Source organism: Thamnophis elegans, chromosome 3 (assembly GCF_009769535.1).
Source record: "Thamnophis elegans isolate rThaEle1 chromosome 3, rThaEle1.pri, whole genome shotgun sequence".
NCBI classification, from domain to species: domain Eukaryota; kingdom Metazoa; phylum Chordata; class Lepidosauria; order Squamata; family Colubridae; genus Thamnophis; species Thamnophis elegans.
This window is the reverse complement of record NC_045543.1, coordinates 45,921,110-45,940,844: the sequence shown is the minus strand read 5'-3', so window position 1 is coordinate 45,940,844 and position 19,735 is coordinate 45,921,110. Positions and strand designations below refer to the sequence as shown.

The following is a 19,735-nucleotide window of genomic DNA, read 5'->3' as shown; positions in this document are numbered from 1 at the left end:
GTAGACCTGCTTTATAGTGTACTTGCCTTACTGTATGATGGGTATAAAGCAGATAGTTGCAAAGCTTTGTTATAATTATTGGTCTTCAGAGGAAATTATCTAGAAGAAATGTAGGCAAACGTCCAGCCTGTTACCTCAAATCTGATGTAAACTAATGCCTAGGGCCTGGGAAAGCCAGCTGCACAGTGGTAGTACAGGCAAGTGAAATCATGTTGCGTCCCATTAATCTGATACTGGAAAGGCTTAAATATACAAATTCATAGAGATCAAGGTCTTTAACAATGAAAAAAATGAAGAGGGATGTCTTTTTGTTGCTACTATAGAATAATTTAGAGTTAACCATTTTAGATCACTTGCAAGTCATATCTCTCAACTATTTTGTCAACTTCACTATAGAGCACTGTTAAAAAATCATTATCTTAGATTAACATGTAAACAAATTTATTGACAATTCATAAAAATAGTAAGTATACCCAGTGGGCAATAAGATGAAGAATTCCGGGGCTCAAATTTATTACTTAAATAAAATACTAAGCTTGATTAGTACTTTTAATGTACAGTTAAATGCTATTTTAGAGGCCATCTAAATATATTTAAGAAGCAATACTAATTATAATTCAGTAAGGTTTGTTTCTGGCTTTGCTGATAAAAATGGATAAACATATTAAAAAAGTAAACAGATCCTAAATCTAGTAAATTACTTTAGACAGCTCAAACAAGCACAAAATATTTCAAAGGCTTCTAAATTCTGTATAGATAGCTCTCTATTTACAACTATGCATTTAGTGATCATTCAGACATATGGCAGTGCTCAAAAGAGTGACTTGCAACCAGTTCTCGCACCTATAATCATTGTGGCGTCATAGTCAATGTGATCTAAATTTGAGCACTATTATGTATTTTTGACAATTCTGGGGTCATATGATTACCATTTGTGACTTCTGACAAGCGAAAATCAGCCAAATTTGCTTAATGACTAAGTGATTCATTTAAAGACTATTATTTGCTTAACAATTCCAACAAAAAATTGAATGTGACTGACTTAATGACCACTTCATCAGGCAACAGAAGTTCCAGTTTGATGATAAATTGAGAATTACTTGTAATACATAAAATGTATCTTGATATTCTTATGGAGAAGCCAGTTTATGCTCTGGACTGGATGACATGATAATTAAATGGCTAAAGCACCAGTCTTAGAAAGGAGGAAATCGTGAGTTCAAGTCTTGCCTTAGTCAAGAAAGCCAGCTGGGTGACTTTGGGCCAGTTACTCTCTCACAGCCCAACTCATCTCACAGGGTTGCTGTTGTGAGGAAAATAGACAAGGAAGATGTGGTGGATATGTTCACCGCCTCAGATTGTTTGTAAAAATAATAAATGCAGAATTCAAATAAATAATTGTGCTCAGAAGGCACAGTGGTTATTTAGAAAAGGAGAGTGATGAGAGAGAAATCCCAATTCTGTCTTGCACTCTTCAACATTTGTATTGGTGTGTTACATGAGGAGATAGATGGAATATAATATATTTATAAAAAAGAACATGGAATAGTAGTTGATACTAAAGTGAATATAAATATATTCCTTCAAAAAAGGCAAATGCCATTTTAGATTGCATCAACAGAAGCATCATTTCTAAATCAAAGGAAATAATTACACTCACTTTTTGGTTGTTGTTGGTCAAGTACTACTTCCTATTCTACGCTGTAAGTACAATTCAGACAAATTGTTTCAGATTCAGAGAAGGGCCACCTTAATGATTGGAATCTTAAAAGTCAATCTTAAAAAGAGGGATTAAAGGAGCTAAGATTATTTATCTCTGAACAGAGAGCCCCACAGACAGTTATAGTAACAATTTTCAAATATCTGAAAGGATGTCACACAGGAGAAGATCAAGATCTTTCTTTCTTTTTAATACCAAAGGGTAGATTATTATTATTATTATTTTACAGAAAGACATGTTGTTGGTGGTGATTAGGAAAAAAAATGTATAACAGTAAGAGGAGTGGAATCTACCGGTATTGCCAGATAAGTTGTGGATTTTTTTCATTTTATGTATTCAAACAGAGGTTGGACAATCATCTATTGAAGATGCTTTAAATCTGGAGTTTTGCAGTGATTTTAGGGTTACTGGACATTGGGCAAAAGGAGGATATCTCCTCCCTCTAGCAGACATAGCTTTAAAATAAAAAAAATATCGTTTATAATATCTTATTTTTAAATTTAGATTGTTTTCACAAAAGTAGATTTCGTGTATTGTGACTTTGTATATTGCCTCCTTCTTTCTTTCCCTCATCCATCAACTGCCTAGATTTGCATTATTTAATTTATTTCCTGATTCCAACTTCAATCCAGCGCTTTCAATCTATGATCACTAGCTGATTCTGTCAAAAGATAAATTTTTATCCAATACAACATGAAAAATTTTACCGTTGAGAAATTCCAGTCACATACTGAAAATAAATATTTGTTGGAAAAATGTAAGGATTGAAAAATCAGTCTTCGATGCTGGAGTGATTTCATCTCTCATAACAGCCTATTGAAATGTTTTTGTTAGGGGAACCTCTGGAGGAAGAGATCAGCCATTAGGGGTAAAATCATTTTCTTCCATATCTATCTGTCTGTCTCTGTCTCCCTCCCTTTCCCTCCCCCCCCCTTTCGTTCTTCGCTCCCCTCACTTGGAGATTATTATTTTTTGCTTTTGTAAAAAACTAGATCCGTTTGTATGTCCTCTTCTCCATTTGTCGTCATTTCTAGTGTGGGTATTCCTTTCCTTTCTGTAATGCTAAGGGGCCAGGGCATTAAGCTTGATGGCCTAAATCAACAGAGTTTTATTATTTTAAAGACAATAAAATAAAGTCGTGGGATTAATTAATTTTATTCAACCATAGATAGCTTTTTATGACACACCTATATAGCTAGTAAATTTCTTAAAGGGTGTGGTGTTCAACCAAAAACAGAGCAAAATGTTTCATAGCTCTGTGGAAGCATCCAAATAGGACTTGCCTAATATTACAGGTAGTCCTTGACTTATGACTGCAATTGGAACTGGAAATTGGTTGTAAGGTGAGGCATCCACATGACCAAAAATAATTTTAATATCTTTTTTTTGCTGTGATTATTAAGCAAATACCATGGGTCTTAAGCAAGTGTCACAGTCATTAAGCAAATGGTGGCAGTCGTAAGTGTGAATTTATTCATTTGAATGGGCTGTTTTCACCAAAACTGGCAAAAAAATGCTAGGAACCAGCATAAAACTGATCATGAATCACAGTCACATGATCACAATGTAACCTATTGCCAAGTGTCATGTGTCACATGACCATCAGGTGCAATCATTTACCATAGCTGGGAGTGCTACACTTACCATAACGTTCTGGTTTTGTGGGCATCATAAATGTGAATTAAGGAAACAGTTGTAAGCCGAGGACAACCCATATTAGGAACACAGTATAGAGCAGGGGACCCCAATACCCAGGCTGCGGACCAGTACCAGTTGATAGCCTGCCAGTAACCAGGTTGTGCAATCGAGCAAAGCACCATTCATGCACACACAGGATCCAAGCAGCGCAAGAAACCACAATCACCCTGGTCCATGGAAAAACCTATGGAACTGGTCCCTGGCTCCCAAAAGGTTGAGGTTGTCCTAGTATAGAGCTTAGAAGCATTACTAGTAAAACCCTTTTCCACAACTGATGACTCTACAAAGAAATTGATCTCCTGTCTGCCAGTGGAGTACATACTAATGGAGGTGCAGTAGGACCACTTAAACATTCTGGGAAACTATTTAAAGTTTGAATGGACAGCTGCATCATGGAAAAGAACGACTTTGAATCTGTGATGCTTTGAAGTGTTTTAAATAACTTGAAAGGGGCTGTTTAAAAATAGTACCCAAAGCTAAGAGTCTACCTTTTTCCTCTGTTTCAGGTTTTAATAGCTGATGACTATTCAGACCCATTTGATGCCAAGAGTGAAATCAATAAAATGGGCAAAGGAGAAAACACTGGCTATATGGAGCCATATGAAGCTCAGAGGATCATGACAGGTAAGGAGGTCACAAAGAGCATTTATAGGGCTGTAGAAGCCACATTTCTATCAGTCCTATTTCCCTACAACTGACCTCTGAGTAGGGTTAGGTAAGAGTAGGATTTAAGGCTGATGCATCTTCTGTGTTTAGTGTTTATGTGAATTAAATTATTATTCTCAAACATCAATATGCTCATTTTGCTTTTCCTATTAATCTGGAGAGTTTCAGTGTATGTTTCTAAGTAATACTTCCATTTTCTTCCATTCAGGAGTCTTTATTTTGCATTTGCTATGTGGTGTATATGTGAATATATGCAGTCTTAATTGCTTGGTGGTTTTTAAGATGCCACAAATAGGTTCTTATTTTTTTAAGTCTAATGCAGAGAGTCTTTTCATTCGTTACAGATAATGACACTTAATGACTTGAACTTCTGTTCTTCAAATGTTAATTATCACTCTGAATAAGAAATTTATAATAAACACAATGTAAGAAAAGCCATAAGAGATGCATTGCTAATCATGATGTACATTAACAACCATGTCAGACAAGACAACAGCTGTAAATTTGTTGCCATTTTATGAGGTTTAGGCAAGTTGGCTGCACAGCTGATTTATATACAGGGCTGTAGGGCTCTTTGGTGTAAAGGAATAACCATTTCTAAAAATCCATGGTAATTGATGAGCGATTGCACTTTCCACTAAAAGATTAAAAGTACACATATTCCCCAAAGGGCAGGCATAGATTCTGGACTTATAATGTCGTGCCCCTGAGCATTAACTCCCCAGAACAAATGATTTGTTAAAAATTTATTGACCGAGACATGGCAAAGAAATTTCAATTGGATCCTTAACATCTCTAGAGCAGCACCAACCTTACCCTGTTTGGAAAATAAATTAGGATTAGCTGCCCTTCTAAAATGAGACCTTTTGCTGTTACTACAAGAGGGTAAGGGTTTAGGAACAGATCAATTTCCAGGATCCCTAAAAATTTAAAAAAGAAAGAAAAAATCCCATTTCTATTAATTCAATGGGTATTGCTCATTTTAAAAATTAAAGGGTTTGAATGGTTTTGTGTTTTATGTTGCTGTTCCAATTGCCTTAAGCAGGGATGTTTGAACCTGAGAATTCTACTTCCTTGTACATGCTCTTTTTTTCTGGAGTTTTAATAGCTAACTTGATATGGGATTTACAAGTATTGTTTTGATGTGTCAGGTTGTTCTTTTCAGTAGATTCCGTGGTCTCTTGTAGCTGCCCTGTCAATATGTACATTTAGTTTGCTTAAGATGCAAAAACTGGGAAACTTCTGTTAAGCACAACAATTTATAATTAACATTGTTCATGGCAGTGTAATCAGTTCTACACTGCAGGATCATTAGAAAGGAATATTAAACAACCTAAAGAAAATATTTAGAACTGTGCTATTTTATTAAAAGCCTATTTATTCAGTTAATCTTTCATATTTGATCAAAGTGCCTGGAAGGAGAAGTGGTAAAGATACAATGGAGCTCAAGCTGCTCCATGTTTACAGATAGAAATTTCTCATGTTCTGTGGAAGATGAGACCATATGTAGACACCTATCTTGCTATCTTCTACAGTTTTCTTGAAAGGGAATGTCCCGTTAAATAAAAGAGAGAACAACACAATACAACCTCACTGACCTGTTTTTATCAAAAGTAAAAAAAATAAAGCAAACCTGAATTCATTTATTCATGTAAAGGAAGAGCAACACTTCAGAATGTTAGTGAATCATGATGGATTTAAAGATTTTTTTTTAAGGGATAGAACTAATATTTACATCTATAGCCCATCATGATAGTAGTAAATAAAGCCAAAAGGCAGTTTCAGATACTGCATCATTGCATATCTCCTTGGCTGATTTATATTCTTGACAGCCCTTTAATCTTATGTGCATCATTCTTCTCCATATTTGAAGACACTTCTAAAATTCCTTAGGGTTATAACAGTGGAAAGTTGAGTTTGGATTTGGATTTGGATTTATTAGACATTTATAGGCCGCCCTTTTCCCTGAGGGGACTCAGGGCGGCTTACAATCAAAAAGGAAGGGGAGTGTAGGACAATACAAAGGAAATGTGCACAAAAATAAATTAGACAGTAAAACTCAACATTCACTCAGCATTCGGGAGGGGCAAAAATAAGATTATCCCCAGGCCTGACGGGCTAGCCAGTTCTTGAGGGCTGTGCGGAAGGCCTGGACGGTGGTGAGGGTACGAATCTCCACGGGGAGATTGTTCCATAGTGTCGGAGCCGCAACAGAGAAGGCTCTCCTCCGAGTAGTCGCCAGTCGGCACTGACTGGCGGATGGAATACGGAGGAGGCCAACTCTATGCGATCTGATGGGACGCAGGGAGGTAATTGGCAGAAGGCGGTCTCTCAAATATCCAGATCCACTACCATGGAGCGCTTTATAGGTGTTGAGAAGGACCTTGAAGTGCACCCGGAGATCAACAGGTAGCCAGTGCAGCTCACGGAGGATCGGTGTTATGTGGGCGAACCGTGGTGCGCCCACGATCACTCGCGCGGCCGCATTCTGGACTAGCTGAAGTCTTCGGATGCTCTTCAAGGGCAGCCCCATGTAGAGCACATTACAGTATTCCAGCCTGGAGATCACAAGGGCTCGAGTGACTGTTGTGAGGGCCTCCCGATTCAGGTAGGGCCGCAACTGGCGCACCAGGCAAACCTGGGCAAATGCCCCCCTGGTCACAGCTGAGAGATGGTGGTCAAAAGTTAGCTGTGGGTCCAGGAGGACTCCCAAGTTGCGGGCCCTTTCTGAGGGGTGTAAGTTTTGTCCCCCCAGCCTGAGTGATGGTATGTTGGTCAAATTTTTGGGAGGGAAACACAACAGCCACTCGGTCTTGTCTGGGTTGAGTATCAGCTTGTTTGCTCTCATCCAGTCTTTAACGGCTTCCAGACCCCAGTTCATCACATCCACCGCTTCATTGAGTTGGCACTGGGCGGACAGATACAACTGTGTATCGTCCGCATATTGGTGGTATTTTATCCCGTGCCTTCGGATGATCTCGCCCAGCGGTTTCATGTAAATGTTAAATAGTAGGGGGGATAAGACCGACCCCTGTGGCACCCCATAAGTTAGGGGTCTCAGGGACGATCTCTGCCCCCCCACCAACACCGACTGCGACCTGTCCGAGAGATAGGAGGAGAACCACTGCAAGACAGTGCCGCCCACCCCTATCTCCCGCAGTCGTCGCAGAAGGATACCATGGTCGATGGTATCGAAAGCCGCTGAGAGGTCAAGGAGAACTAGGATGGAAGCATGGCCTCCATCCCTAGCTCTCCAGAGATCATCGGTCAATGCGACCAAAGCGGTTTCTGTGCTGTAACCGGGTCTGAAGCCAGACTGGAAGGGGTCAAGATAGTTAGCTTCCTCCAAGGTACGCTGAAGCTGGAGAGCCACCACCTTCTCAACAACCTTCCCTACAAAGGGGAGGTTGGAGACTGGACGATAGTTATTAAGAACAGCTGGATCCAGAGACGGTTTCTTCAGGAGGGGTCTTACCACCGCTGTCTTGAGTGCGGTGGGAAAGTACCCCTCCCGAAGAGAAGCGGTAACAACCGCCTGGATCCAGCCTCGTGTCACCTCACTGCTGTTGGCAACCAGCCAGGAGGGACACGGGTCCAGTATGCAGGTGGAGGCACTCACAGCTCGCATAGCCTTGTCCACATCCCCAGAGGCAACTTCCTGAAACTCAACCCAGAGATGGTTTGCCAAGTCTTCTCCTTGTGTCTCGGCTGGATCTACTGGGGTGGAGTTGGAGCAAATTTGCTGGCTTAGATTGCATATAAATCATTCTATACATAAAACACTAATTTCCAAAACATACAATATTGCCGTAAGATCTCATGATCTTTTCAACCTGCTGGTTTTTGAGATTCCTTATCAAGGTTATTTTTATATGGAAAAAAAAGAAACTATTTCAATGGAACAGTTTAGAGCTTGCTTGGAGACAAATCTGTACATCACATTCACTTCACTATATGTGTTATTTGAGAGTCACACATTTAAATGGCATTTTCAGACATTTCACTTTATTACTTATTGTGCTTCTCTCTCTTTTTAATGGCCTTATTCATTAAATTTCTTAGATGGAATGAAGAATATACATGGGTTTTCTTTCCATCCTGTGGTTACAAATAGAATTTTGATACTGGTGAAAGTTTCTCGAGTATAACCATCTCTTTTAATGTGTTTAGTTCCTATGAAGCCAACATCAGAAGCTGTAACTAGAACTTTTTTCAGTAGTTGCTTATGCCCAGGATACTTTATCTGAAGTTGTAATGTTGGAAGGAACCCCGAGAAGGGTAGCACATTTTAGGGCAAGTATCTGTGTATATATTCTACTATATGGGAGAAGGAAATTACCTACCTACCTACCTACCTACTCTATCTACCTGCCGACCTACCTACCTACCTACCTGCCTATTTATCTATCTATCTACAGTATATTAATTTATCTACATTATGTATGTATGTATGTATGTATGTATGTATGTATGTATGTATGAAAGTGTCTGTCTGTCTGTCTATCTATCTATCCTTCCCTTTCTTCTCTCATGCAGTTAAACTTGGAACAATTGTCTGTGACACCTGTATAACAAACTATTTTTTTATTTCAGTAAAAGTAGTAACATTTAAATGCATAAAATTTTGCAAGAGAATATTCACCCAAAACATAATTGTGTGCGCAAAGCAAGAATAAAAACAACGTAGAAAAGGGAAAAAAAATGATGCTAATGCCTCTATTGATTTCTCTATAGCTAGACAGCCTGCTGTTTAATTATGTCACAGCAGCACTTAGGCAATGGTCTTGTTAAGATTATTTTTATTATTAGCTTGAGCAGTGGGGCAGAACAATAAAACAGATTTTTCATTTGTCTTATTGTGGCCAGCTAATCTTTAGTTAAGATGACAAAAAAAAATCTCCTTGGACTTTAGCTCTCTAAATGTGTTCAGCAATCCTATTCTTGCTAAATTTATGCTCTTTACTTTATTCCAGATTTGCTTTTAGTTTTTCCCCTGAGGATGCAAAGTTTAATGGATACAGCACTTTCAAAAGTCTTCTAATGCATTTCTCCAGCCCTGCCAACAATGGGATATTAGCTTAGATTGTATCATGGGATCTTTGTTCAGTCTTCAGGGAGATAGAACATCCATGAAAAGGGAAGAATTACAGTCCTCTCGCTAAATGTCCAGATGTAAAATTGCTACATTTATTATTAATGAAATGCTTAAAATATGATTGGGCTTCAGTAGCCATTACACAATATGATGAATTGTGGCAGAAAATCTGTGAGCAAAACATCTCAGGAATCTGTTTAGGACTAAGCCTTTGAATATCTCTTCTTCCCAAAATATTCCTCTCTTTGGAAGTACAGAGAATAGCACCAGAAATGTTTGTAAGCATCTCAGCGTGCTTCACAAAGCAGACAGATGGACTTATTCGTCTCTGTATTTGCTAGCAGAGGAATCTCCACCAGCTTCCAGGAAAGGAAATCCTTCCCAGCTAGCTGAAGTGCTGCAGTCCTTCATTTCCATAAGATCTGCAGGTAAAAGGTTATTACATTTCAGGAGAAAGGCAAATCTGGAAGCATTTTGGATTAAATTTTGATCTCAGAGGTATCTAGAATTCATAATGAGGCCCTCTCACATTGCAGCTGGGTGTCAAACACTTTTTTGTCTGTTCCGACCTTTGTATATCTCATCATCTCCTCCCATCTATATGCTCCCTAGATGAGTTTCATGACCTGGGTGAATGCTGCCTCATCCTTATCTGTGCTAATCTGTGTAATTAATTTTCCACTGCAATTTGTTATATCTCCTCTTCTTTCCTGCTTGTAACTACATTCTGTTGCAGGACTTGTCTTGTCCTTGAGAAAGCTGCCTCGTCCTTTTAATTGCCATTTCCCCCCTTTTAAATAGCCTCTTACTGTTTGGCTTTATGTTAAAGGAGCCTGTCTTTGTAATTTGGGGCACAAGGCCGGTGTAGCAAAAAAAAACCTGGTAATTTTTATGGCTTTTACAGGGTTCAGACAGTCAAATTAAATACTGTATTTTTTTAAAAAAAAAAGAAGTATATAATAAGTTGGAAAGGAGGTCAACAAAGTTTACATATGATTTTGTTTTTAGAGGAACATGTAATATGGTAATTCACAATAATTTTCTATGAATTATAGAAATATGTGAAAGCTTTGATGAACTGTTCTGATTGATATTTTTATAAGATGCAGTTCCTTAAATATTCGGAGGAACTGATGTGTTTATTTCAGTGTTTTTGTGTCAACCTTATCAAATGGGCCAGTATTATTTCTAGAATAAGAATGGTGTAAGGGAGAGGGAATCATACTTTACCTCTGAATAACTAGTGAACCTGAGACTGGATAAAACTTCAGTCAAGGAATTTGTAGTTTACTCTTCTTTAAGTATTCTATCATGCCAGTTCTCAACACTGAGAAAGTGAAGCTCCAGCCTATCTTCTGATGTTAGTAATAATTCTGGGATTTTCCCTTCAATATAGTAATTCAAACTGGAACCACTTTTGAACTGAAATTTTTATTTGCTTCCAGGTTATATCCTACAAACTTGCTATAGATCTTGTCCAGACAGGACTGGTTTCCTGTTTTTCAGGTTTGGTATGTAACACACATCCAGGAAAATTGGGGAATTTGTCTGTGAAAAGGAAGGTGCCTCCATCAAGGGCTGAGTTTAGGAATCTTGTACTTTATGGCTAGTTAAGGCTGCCCAAGACTTGATATAGTCTTCAAAACTAGGGACGAGTGTTTGTTTGTTTGTTTGTTTGTTTGTTTAATTGAGTGAATGATTTTTATCTTGGCTTTCATTCAGGAGCTTAATGCCAGCATTTGTAGTGCTTCCTCCTATTTTCCCTATAGCAACAGCAAATCTGTAAGATTGACTGGACTGACTTGTGAATAACTGGTGCAAATTAATCCAGTGAGTTTCCATGGCTGAAGGTGGACAAGAATTGAGTCTCCTGCTAGTCCAGCACCTTATCCACTAAAGTATACGAACTCCTCATGGAAATGCGAAGCATTAGCACTTACAATTGGTATATTAGCTTGCCCTGTAACTTTTGGGAACTATATTTCCATCCTAGTTTGATTAATAGAGAACCCGCTAAAGCCACAATTGACTTTAGTATCTCTGGATTAAATAAGATAATAAATGTATTCTTGGACTTGCAACCATTCATTTAGTGAGTGTTCAAAGTCACAATGGCACTGAAAAAGGTGACTTACAAACAGTCCTCACACTTATGACTGCCACAGCATCCCCAGGCTCACATGATCAAAATTTGAGCATTTGTCAACCGACATGTATTTGTTCATGTGATCACCATCTGCAACCTTCTCAGATGGCTTCAAACAAGCAAAGGCAACAGGGGAAATAAGATTTCCTTAATGACCGCATAATCCACCTAACTGCTGTGTTTTACTTAATAGCTCTGGCAAAAAAAGAAGTAAAATAGGGTGTGATGCAAATAGCAACCCTTTTGTTTAGCAGTGAAACATCTGGTCCCAGCTGTGGTTGTAAGTAGAGGACTATCTGTATTTGACCAAGTTGGGTGGGGGGGGGGATAGGGCAGAACCACCTTAAGGCCTCTCTTATATTGTATTCATATATCAGAAAATAGCATTGTTAATAGAGGACTGATAGTGGTTATATAAATCAGTACTCTTGGTCTCATAAGACAAGATTCTTTGGAAGCAACCAGCAGTTTCATAATCATCTGCATGATACCAGCAGTGTGGTCATCCTTGTTTACAGAAGCAGGGCTTTGACCGTAAATAATACAATAATACAAAAAACTAGTTACAAAAGGAGCTAGCAATAATTCAGTTGCCTTCTGATTGCAGTTTTCTTTCAGGAACTATATTTGAAACAGCCTGGGAGTCCAGGAGAATTCACCTTCCCAGGATCCTGCAAGTACTTGAGGCGAACCTTTAGGTGCCAGCTCCTTTTGTAACTAGTTTTTTGTCTGAACATGCAATGTCAAGCTTTATGGCAACCTCAGATGTTTTAGGTTCCTGTGACTCACTCCTTGCAAAACCCTTAATCTGCACAGGTGTCTCCTGGATTTTTAGCTGTGGATTTTTGCATCACCTCTGCAAAAAAAGAAAATTGACTAGCTGTGCACTAACTGGCTTACAATGGCCACTCACTTTCTTCTGACTAGAGCTGTGTAGAGGAATTTTAAGACAGTTTTCCTTAGCTGGGGGATTAGCAAACGTGTTGATTTAAAACTATAATCGCCCAACTAGTCATTGTATATTCTCTGTGAAGAGGTTTTGGTTCAAAACATCTAGAGTTCTTCAACCTGAGAGTGTTTTTTGCCAGTTTAATTTGGTTGGTGTCAAATTAAAATTGCTCGTCATTCTTCTCCTGTCCTTCAAAATGAGAAATATATATTTGCTAAATTCTCATGAATTTGTTTTAATTCCAAGATGGCCAATGGATATTTGTGAAAGTTTTGGTCTTTGTACAGCCAGCCATCCAACAGTGTCCAGGCTCCCTGGATATTCCATCTGTAGGGCTGCTTCAGATCAAAAAACAAGAGCAGACAGAAGCAGCCATCAGATACAAGAAAGTAAACTTTAAAATAGTCTCCAGAAATAATAATAATAATAATAATAATAATAATAATAACTCCGCCGTTGCCGGTCCCAAGCCCGGATGAGAAAGGAGGAAGGTTGGGATCAGGTTGGCATCTGGTCCCGTAAAAAACCCCCCGCCAACCCATACAATATGGTGGAAAAAACGAATAAGAATTCCATACCGCATCGGTCGTCGCGCGGGTTAACAAGGGCCGCGGCGGATGTTGGGGTCCCTGGACATCCATCAACAAGTGGGCTACAAGTGGACCAGCCAACAAAACGACAAAAATATAGTGCAGATGAAAACCGTGCCATAATGGCCTGTTACTACAACTCAGAGCCAGAAAAAAGAGGATATTTAAAGCGAATGTATGAATTATGGAAACAACAATATCCAGATTCAAATGTTAGTGAACAACGACTAGCAGATCAAAGGCGATTTATTATACGGAATAAAGTGTTTAGTGAAGTTGAACATGAGGAAATTCAGGCAAATTGCAAAACCCAAAAAACAATATCACAAGCGGAAATAACTGATATTCAAGACACAACTAAAGACACTATAGTAGAACTCCCAGAAGAAGCTCTCAGGGAGGAAATAACATCACCACCACTAGAACCAGTTATCACTGAACCAACTGATGAACTAACTCAAAAACAAAAAGAATTGAAAGATAAGATCATGGAGCATTTTCTGCTTAATGAGGAAAGGCAACGTTTACCATCACTAAAAACTGTGCCTAAGAAAATTTTGGCCCCTATCATGAAAATGGTTAATGCAGTGTTTTCAACAATTGAACCGGGATCCATCTTGGAAACAAACCAGTTAATGTACAGCGCAGCTGTAATAGTCACTAATGAACTAGGCATTAAAATTAAAATACCTAGTCACACAACAGAAAAAGCATCAAAGCCAAAGTGGAAAATCCGTCTAGAACAAAAAATCAAAAAATTAAGGGCAGATGCTAGTAACTTAAAGAACATGCATGAGCAACGGCTTAAAAACAACAAAATCATAGATCGGCTAATCAGAAGATATAGATTGGATACAAGAAACATCAATGAAGCTGTAGAGATTGTAAAACAGCAGATAACAGCAACAGCTAGAAAAATTGAAAGATATGAGGCACGAATCATCCAATATAAACAAAATCAGCAATTTCAATCAGACCAACGGCGTTTTTATCAAAGTCTTAATGTGAATGGTGACACCAAAAGTGAAAAACCAGAAAAGCAGGCCACAGTTGAATTCTGGAAAGAATTGTGGGAAAATGCAAAGGACTACAACAAGGAAGCAAAGTGGATACATGACTTTGAGAAAAGCATTGGCAACAAACAAATGCAAGTATTAGAAATAACAACTGAGATGATCAAAAATCGAGTTAAAAAGGTAAAGAATTGGACATCACCTGGAAAGGACCAATTACATGGTTTCTGGCTCAAATATCTGACCAGTTTACATGCAATATTGGCCAGGCAACTGAATGAAATTTTACAAAAGTGCCAAATTGATGAATGGTTGATAACTGGAAAAACATACTTGATTCAGAAAGATCCAACTAAAGGAACAACACCTGAAAACTATAGACCAATAACATGCTTACCAACAACCTTCAAATTACTCACAGGCATTATTGCAGATAACATGATGGATTATTTGGAAACAAACAACATCTTGCCAGTAGAGCAAAAAGGCAACAAAAGAAGGAGCAGGGGCACAAAAGATCAGCTTCTAATTGATAAAATGATATTAGAAAATTGTAAGAACAGAAAAACGAACTTGAATATGGTCTGGATTGATTACAAAAAGGCATTTGACTCACTGCCACATAGTTGGATCATAAAATGCTTAGAAACAACTGGCATTAGCAAAAATATTACATCCTTTACTGAAAAGGCAATGAAACAATGGAGAACTGAGTTGGCAGTAGGGAATGAGAGCTACGGAATGGTTAATATCAAGCGAGGAATTTTCCAGGGTGATTCACTTTCACCTCTTCTCTTCATCATCGCAATGATCCCACTATCAGTAATCTTAAGAAAAATGAAATTAGGCTACCAAACAGCCAAAAAAGCTGAAAAAATTTCGCATTTACTATATATGGATGATTTGAAACTCTATGGAAAGTCAGAAATAGAAATCCAATCATTGACAAATACAGTCCGAGTATTCAGCACCGATATTTCAATGCAGTTTGGCATGGAAAAATGCGCCACTGTATCCATAAAAAGGGGCAAAATCACTGCATCTGAGGGAATTGAAATGCCCAATGGCCAACTAATTAAATGCAAAGAAAATGAAGCCTACAAATACTTAGGCATTCTGCAGTTGGATAACATCAAGCATGGAGAAGTAAAAACTATTGTCAGGCGAGAGTACACCAACAGAGTTAGGAAAATTTTGAAATCTAAATTGAATGGTAGAAATACAATCAAGGCCATAAATACCTGGGCAATACCAGTTATAAGATACACAGCTGGCATAGTTAACTGGACACAAGCTGATTTGGACCTTTTGGACCGAAAAACCAGGAAACTAATGACAATGCACTACAGTTTACATCCACGTGGTGATACTGATAGACTATATCTGCCCCGAAAATCAGGTGGCAGAGGATTATTACAAGTGAAGCAAACATTTGAAGAAGAAAAACATGCACTGGCTGATTATTTAAAAGACACCCAAGAACATCTATTAATCGAAGTAAAGAACAAAAATCTACTGAAGGCCCAACAGACAAAACAAGAATACAGAAAAGATGTGATAAAATCAAGAATGGAGAGTTGGCAGAACAAAGCACTGCATGGTCAATTTCTGGAAAAAATAAAAGATAAAGTGGACAGTGAACAAACTTGGTTATGGTTAAAAACAGGTACATTAAAGAAAGAAACAGAGTCACTAATCCTGGCTGCGCAAGAACAAGCTATCCGCACAAATGCCATTAAGGCCAAAATCGAAAAATCCTCTGATGATGCCAAATGCAGACTTTGCAAAGAAGCTGATGAAACTGCTGATCACATACTCAGCTGCTGTAAAAAAATCACGCAGACTGATTATAAATTGCGGCACAATTCAGTAGCACAAATGATCCATTGGAATTTGTGCAAAAATTATAATATTAAAACAGCAACAAACTGGTGGGAACATCAGCCTGAAAAAGTCACCGAAAATCAGATGGTCAAGATCTTGTGGGATTTCCGTATACAAACCGACAAAATACTGGTGCATAATACACCAGACATCACACTGGTTGAGAAAAATAAGGTCACAATCATAGACATCGCAATACCAGGTGATAGCAGGGTCGCCGAGAAGGAACATGAAAAAATCGCAAGATACCAGGACTTAAAAATCGAAATTCAACGACTATGGCACAAACCAGCAGTGGTAATTCCAGTGGTAATTGGCACACTGGGTGCTATTCCAAAAGCACTGGAATTACATTTAAAACAGTTAAAAATTGACAAAATCACCATCAGTCAAATGCAAAAAGCCACACTGCTTGGATCTGCACGCATATTACGAAAATACGTTACGACGTCCTAGGCCCCTGGGTGGGGCCCGACTAGTAACCAATGCCAAATCCGGCGAAACAACTGGCCGCTGTGATACAATTGTACAATAATAATAATAATAATAGGCAAAATGCCGTAGTTTCTTTACCATTGTGCCACCTGCTAATTTTCCCTTGCAGGTTTCAAAATGCACAAATGGATTAATGATAAGAAAGTAATTACAGTGAAGATTTGTATTGGCAGAAAATGGGAATATTGAAATATTCCATATTTGATGTCTGTTTCTTCTAGGCTTAGAAATAGTTGTACTTTGTTTTATCTGCATGGCTGGGTTCATGGAAGATTTTAGGCATTTTCAGGTTTTTTCACACTATTACTTCCCAATTCTCCAAAATGTTTGCAAATGACCTGCCACTCAGTGTGGTTTGAAAAGCTGAAATCATCATTAATTTGCCAGTGGTCCTTACAATAGTCCCATAGGAAGATATAAAATGTGTGTTCTGCTGTTATCTGATCCAGGGCTGCTATGTATCAGAAAGAACCCAAAATTTCTGCACCATCTGGCTCACTGAAAAAAGGAAATATAATGAATTTTAAACATTTTTCCTAATGTACCCATGCTGTTGTGGAGGGAAGCTTTGTTGGTCTGAGGGGAAAAAGAATAATAAAAAAAGAGCCTGATGACCATGCCAACATTATTGAAATATCAGTAGTTTGTCAATCAATATCTTTATTTTCCTGATATCTTTGACCATGATTGCATGGTAAAATGGGGGAAAGAGGCAGATACATTCTAAGCAATAACACAGGATCCAAGAATTCTACTTTAAAATAAAACTATGCTTGATCATGAGTTTTCACTAATAATATGACTTTATACTTCCTTCCACTTGTGGCTAAGGAGAAGTAAAGTAGGAGTACCATAAGTCTTCTCTTTAATAAGAGAGTCAGCCTGCAAATGCTGAGCTGTTGCTTTGTATTATATTTTTTATTTCTATCCTTATTTTTTGAGTGGTTGTGTTGAAACAAAATGGCTTACTTCAGTCCAAAGGTGGGAGGCAAAGAAACATTCCACCAATGGAAGAAATATTGTTAATCAGCTTCAATGTTGCAAAAACAAAAAATACCCACAACTATCAAAAAAAGATTTACCTGTTTTCAAATAAAATGACTGAAAACAAGAGTTCAGATCTTCAAACCAAGTTAACATGATTTTCAACTAGTGCTCATACCTATGTGAAGGTGCTTTTCATGGATACATTTGCACAAACAAGTGAAGATTCTTTAAATATAACGTTTGAGATTATTTTACAATTCACTGTATTATGCAGATAAGCCTGTTTCATTAATTTATAATTTGATGTATTATATGAATGCAGAAAATTTATTAAGTCAGAAACCGTGGAGGAAGGCAGGAAAGAATCACAATCACTAGCTCTAGTCAAAGATAAAAGTGCTGAGCAAGGCCAGCATTAAAAGACTACTATAATGTTTCAAGCTACTGGAAGAATTTATGTTGCTTGTGGATCCCGGAAGTAAGAGTTGAGAGGCTACTATGGCACCTGTCCTCTGCACCCCCTTGGAGAAGTACATGAACCTTGCCTTACTGATCTTCAAAATAGCACAAATAGCATGACACTTTCTCCCCACGTGCCTTTGATTAGGGTGATTGGGAGGAATCCTTTTGTCAGTTTTTATCTCTATGGTTGGAGAGAGAGTTGGCTGTGGTTCTCACCAGATGACCTATTCTTTGAGTGGGTTTCTTCCCTCTCTTTTTATGTTAAGCCACTCAGCGTCATTCCGAGTGGCATTAGCCTAATTTTTGAACATTGAAAAATAAATAAAAATCAGACTTAAACAGCTTTGTAAAATGTTTTGTAAAATGCACAGCTTCTGATATTCAAAGATACACTTTCCTGTATAGAGAAACTCTGTTTACTATCATAGTTTTGAGATGTTTGCTCAAAGGATTGGTTAGGTTCTAATGTTTCGATATATTTTTTTACTTGAGAAGTATAAAATAAACAATGACATTATTCCACCCAGTTGCTTTGGCGCGTTTAAATATCAACTTGATGGGTCTTAGCCTAACTATTCAGTATAATTTGTTCCCTCATATTAAGTTACAGAACTAAGCTGAATTGATGTGACAAGAAACAAAAGCTGTGCACAATTGGTTGTCACAATCCTTGCCCTTTCTAAAGTTTCCTTTTTCATATATTAGAAATGCAGAATTCTTAGAATTAGAGACTAAGTGAGAGAAATGCATTTCAACTTGATTATGTTTGAGCTATTGTGAAACGCAAAGACTATTAAGCAATATGATTCCTTCCTTCCTTCCTTTTTTTAATTACCTTCACCTTTTATTGTGGTAGCATTGTGGTGGTAATAACTCAAAGGCCGTTTCCATACAAATAGACCTTACTTATTTTAATTAGATTTGCCTGAATCACAGGGTAGAGAGGGAGACAGTGGCAGGGTGTCCCATTTATATAGTCACCTAATGGAAATGCAACTGTCCTTGTCAGCTCAAAAGGTTAATGCCGTAAAAGTTAACAAAAACTAAAAGAAACTGTAATGGTTCATTTTAGACAAGCAGAAAAGGGAAATACAGAAGCCTTTACTCTATCTTTTCACCAACAAGGATGCATTGCGCAGGAATTTACACACACTATGAAAAGGGGTAGAGCTGTTATATAGAGGGGTAGAATCAAGATAACGTGAAGTGTTAATGCCACTTTATAATGCCTTGGTAAGACCACAGTTGGAACATTGCATCCAGTAGCCACAATGTGAAAATGATGTTGAGACTCTAGAAAGAGTACAGAGTACAGCAACCAAAATGATTAGTAGACTGGAGGCTAAAAGAAGCAATGGATGGACACTAATCAATGAGAAAAGCATCCTAAAACTAAGAAATTTCCTGAGAGTTAGAACAGTTAATGCATAGAACAACTTGCCTCCAGAAATTGTGAATGTTCCAACACTAGAAGTTTTTAAGAAGAGATTGGACAAGCATTTGTCTGAAATAGTATAGGGTTTCCTGCCTGAGCAGGGGATTGTACTAGAAGACATCCAAGGTCCCTTCCAACTCTGTCATTCTATTCTATTGATTTCTTCCAAATCTACAGACAGAAATTAAAATGTGCATTGAATTAATACCTGCTTAAGATTTCTAAAGATGTAGAACAGCTAAGGCTGCAGTTTATATGGAGTCCCTGAAACCCATAGAAGATGCTTTGGAGTTGGGGAATTTTTAGATTTCTTATTTGGGAAAGAGAATGATGGGTCCAAAGCCCCATAATATGTTTCGTCCTTTTCTGTCCAGTGAATAATTCACTGAGGTGGCAGCTTGGCTGTAGGAGAGAAAGAAGCACGGGTAACCACATATTGATCTAGAATGAGAATCATTGAGTCATTGCTGCTGCTATAATACAACTCCCATAAGTTATCTAGATAAATAACATAGCCTTATAAATTTTAAACTCCTCAAGTCCGGTTGGGCTGTCTCATTATGCAGGAGGTTTCCTGGCAGGAAAGAGCAAAGAA

At 38.0% G+C, this 19,735-nt stretch overlaps 1 protein-coding gene across 1 annotated transcript in view; it reads left to right on the top strand.

Annotated features, from left to right (window-relative positions):
• The window catches only part of SHB (SH2 domain containing adaptor protein B), a 168,839-nt gene that overhangs the window by 60,792 nt on the left and 88,312 nt on the right, over positions 1 to 19,735 (top strand). Inside the window, exon 2 of the mRNA XM_032214469.1 lies at positions 3,925 to 4,042. Coding sequence (XP_032070360.1) covers positions 3,925 to 4,042 — 118 coding nt within the window. The remainder of the gene's footprint in view (positions 1 to 3,924; positions 4,043 to 19,735) is intronic.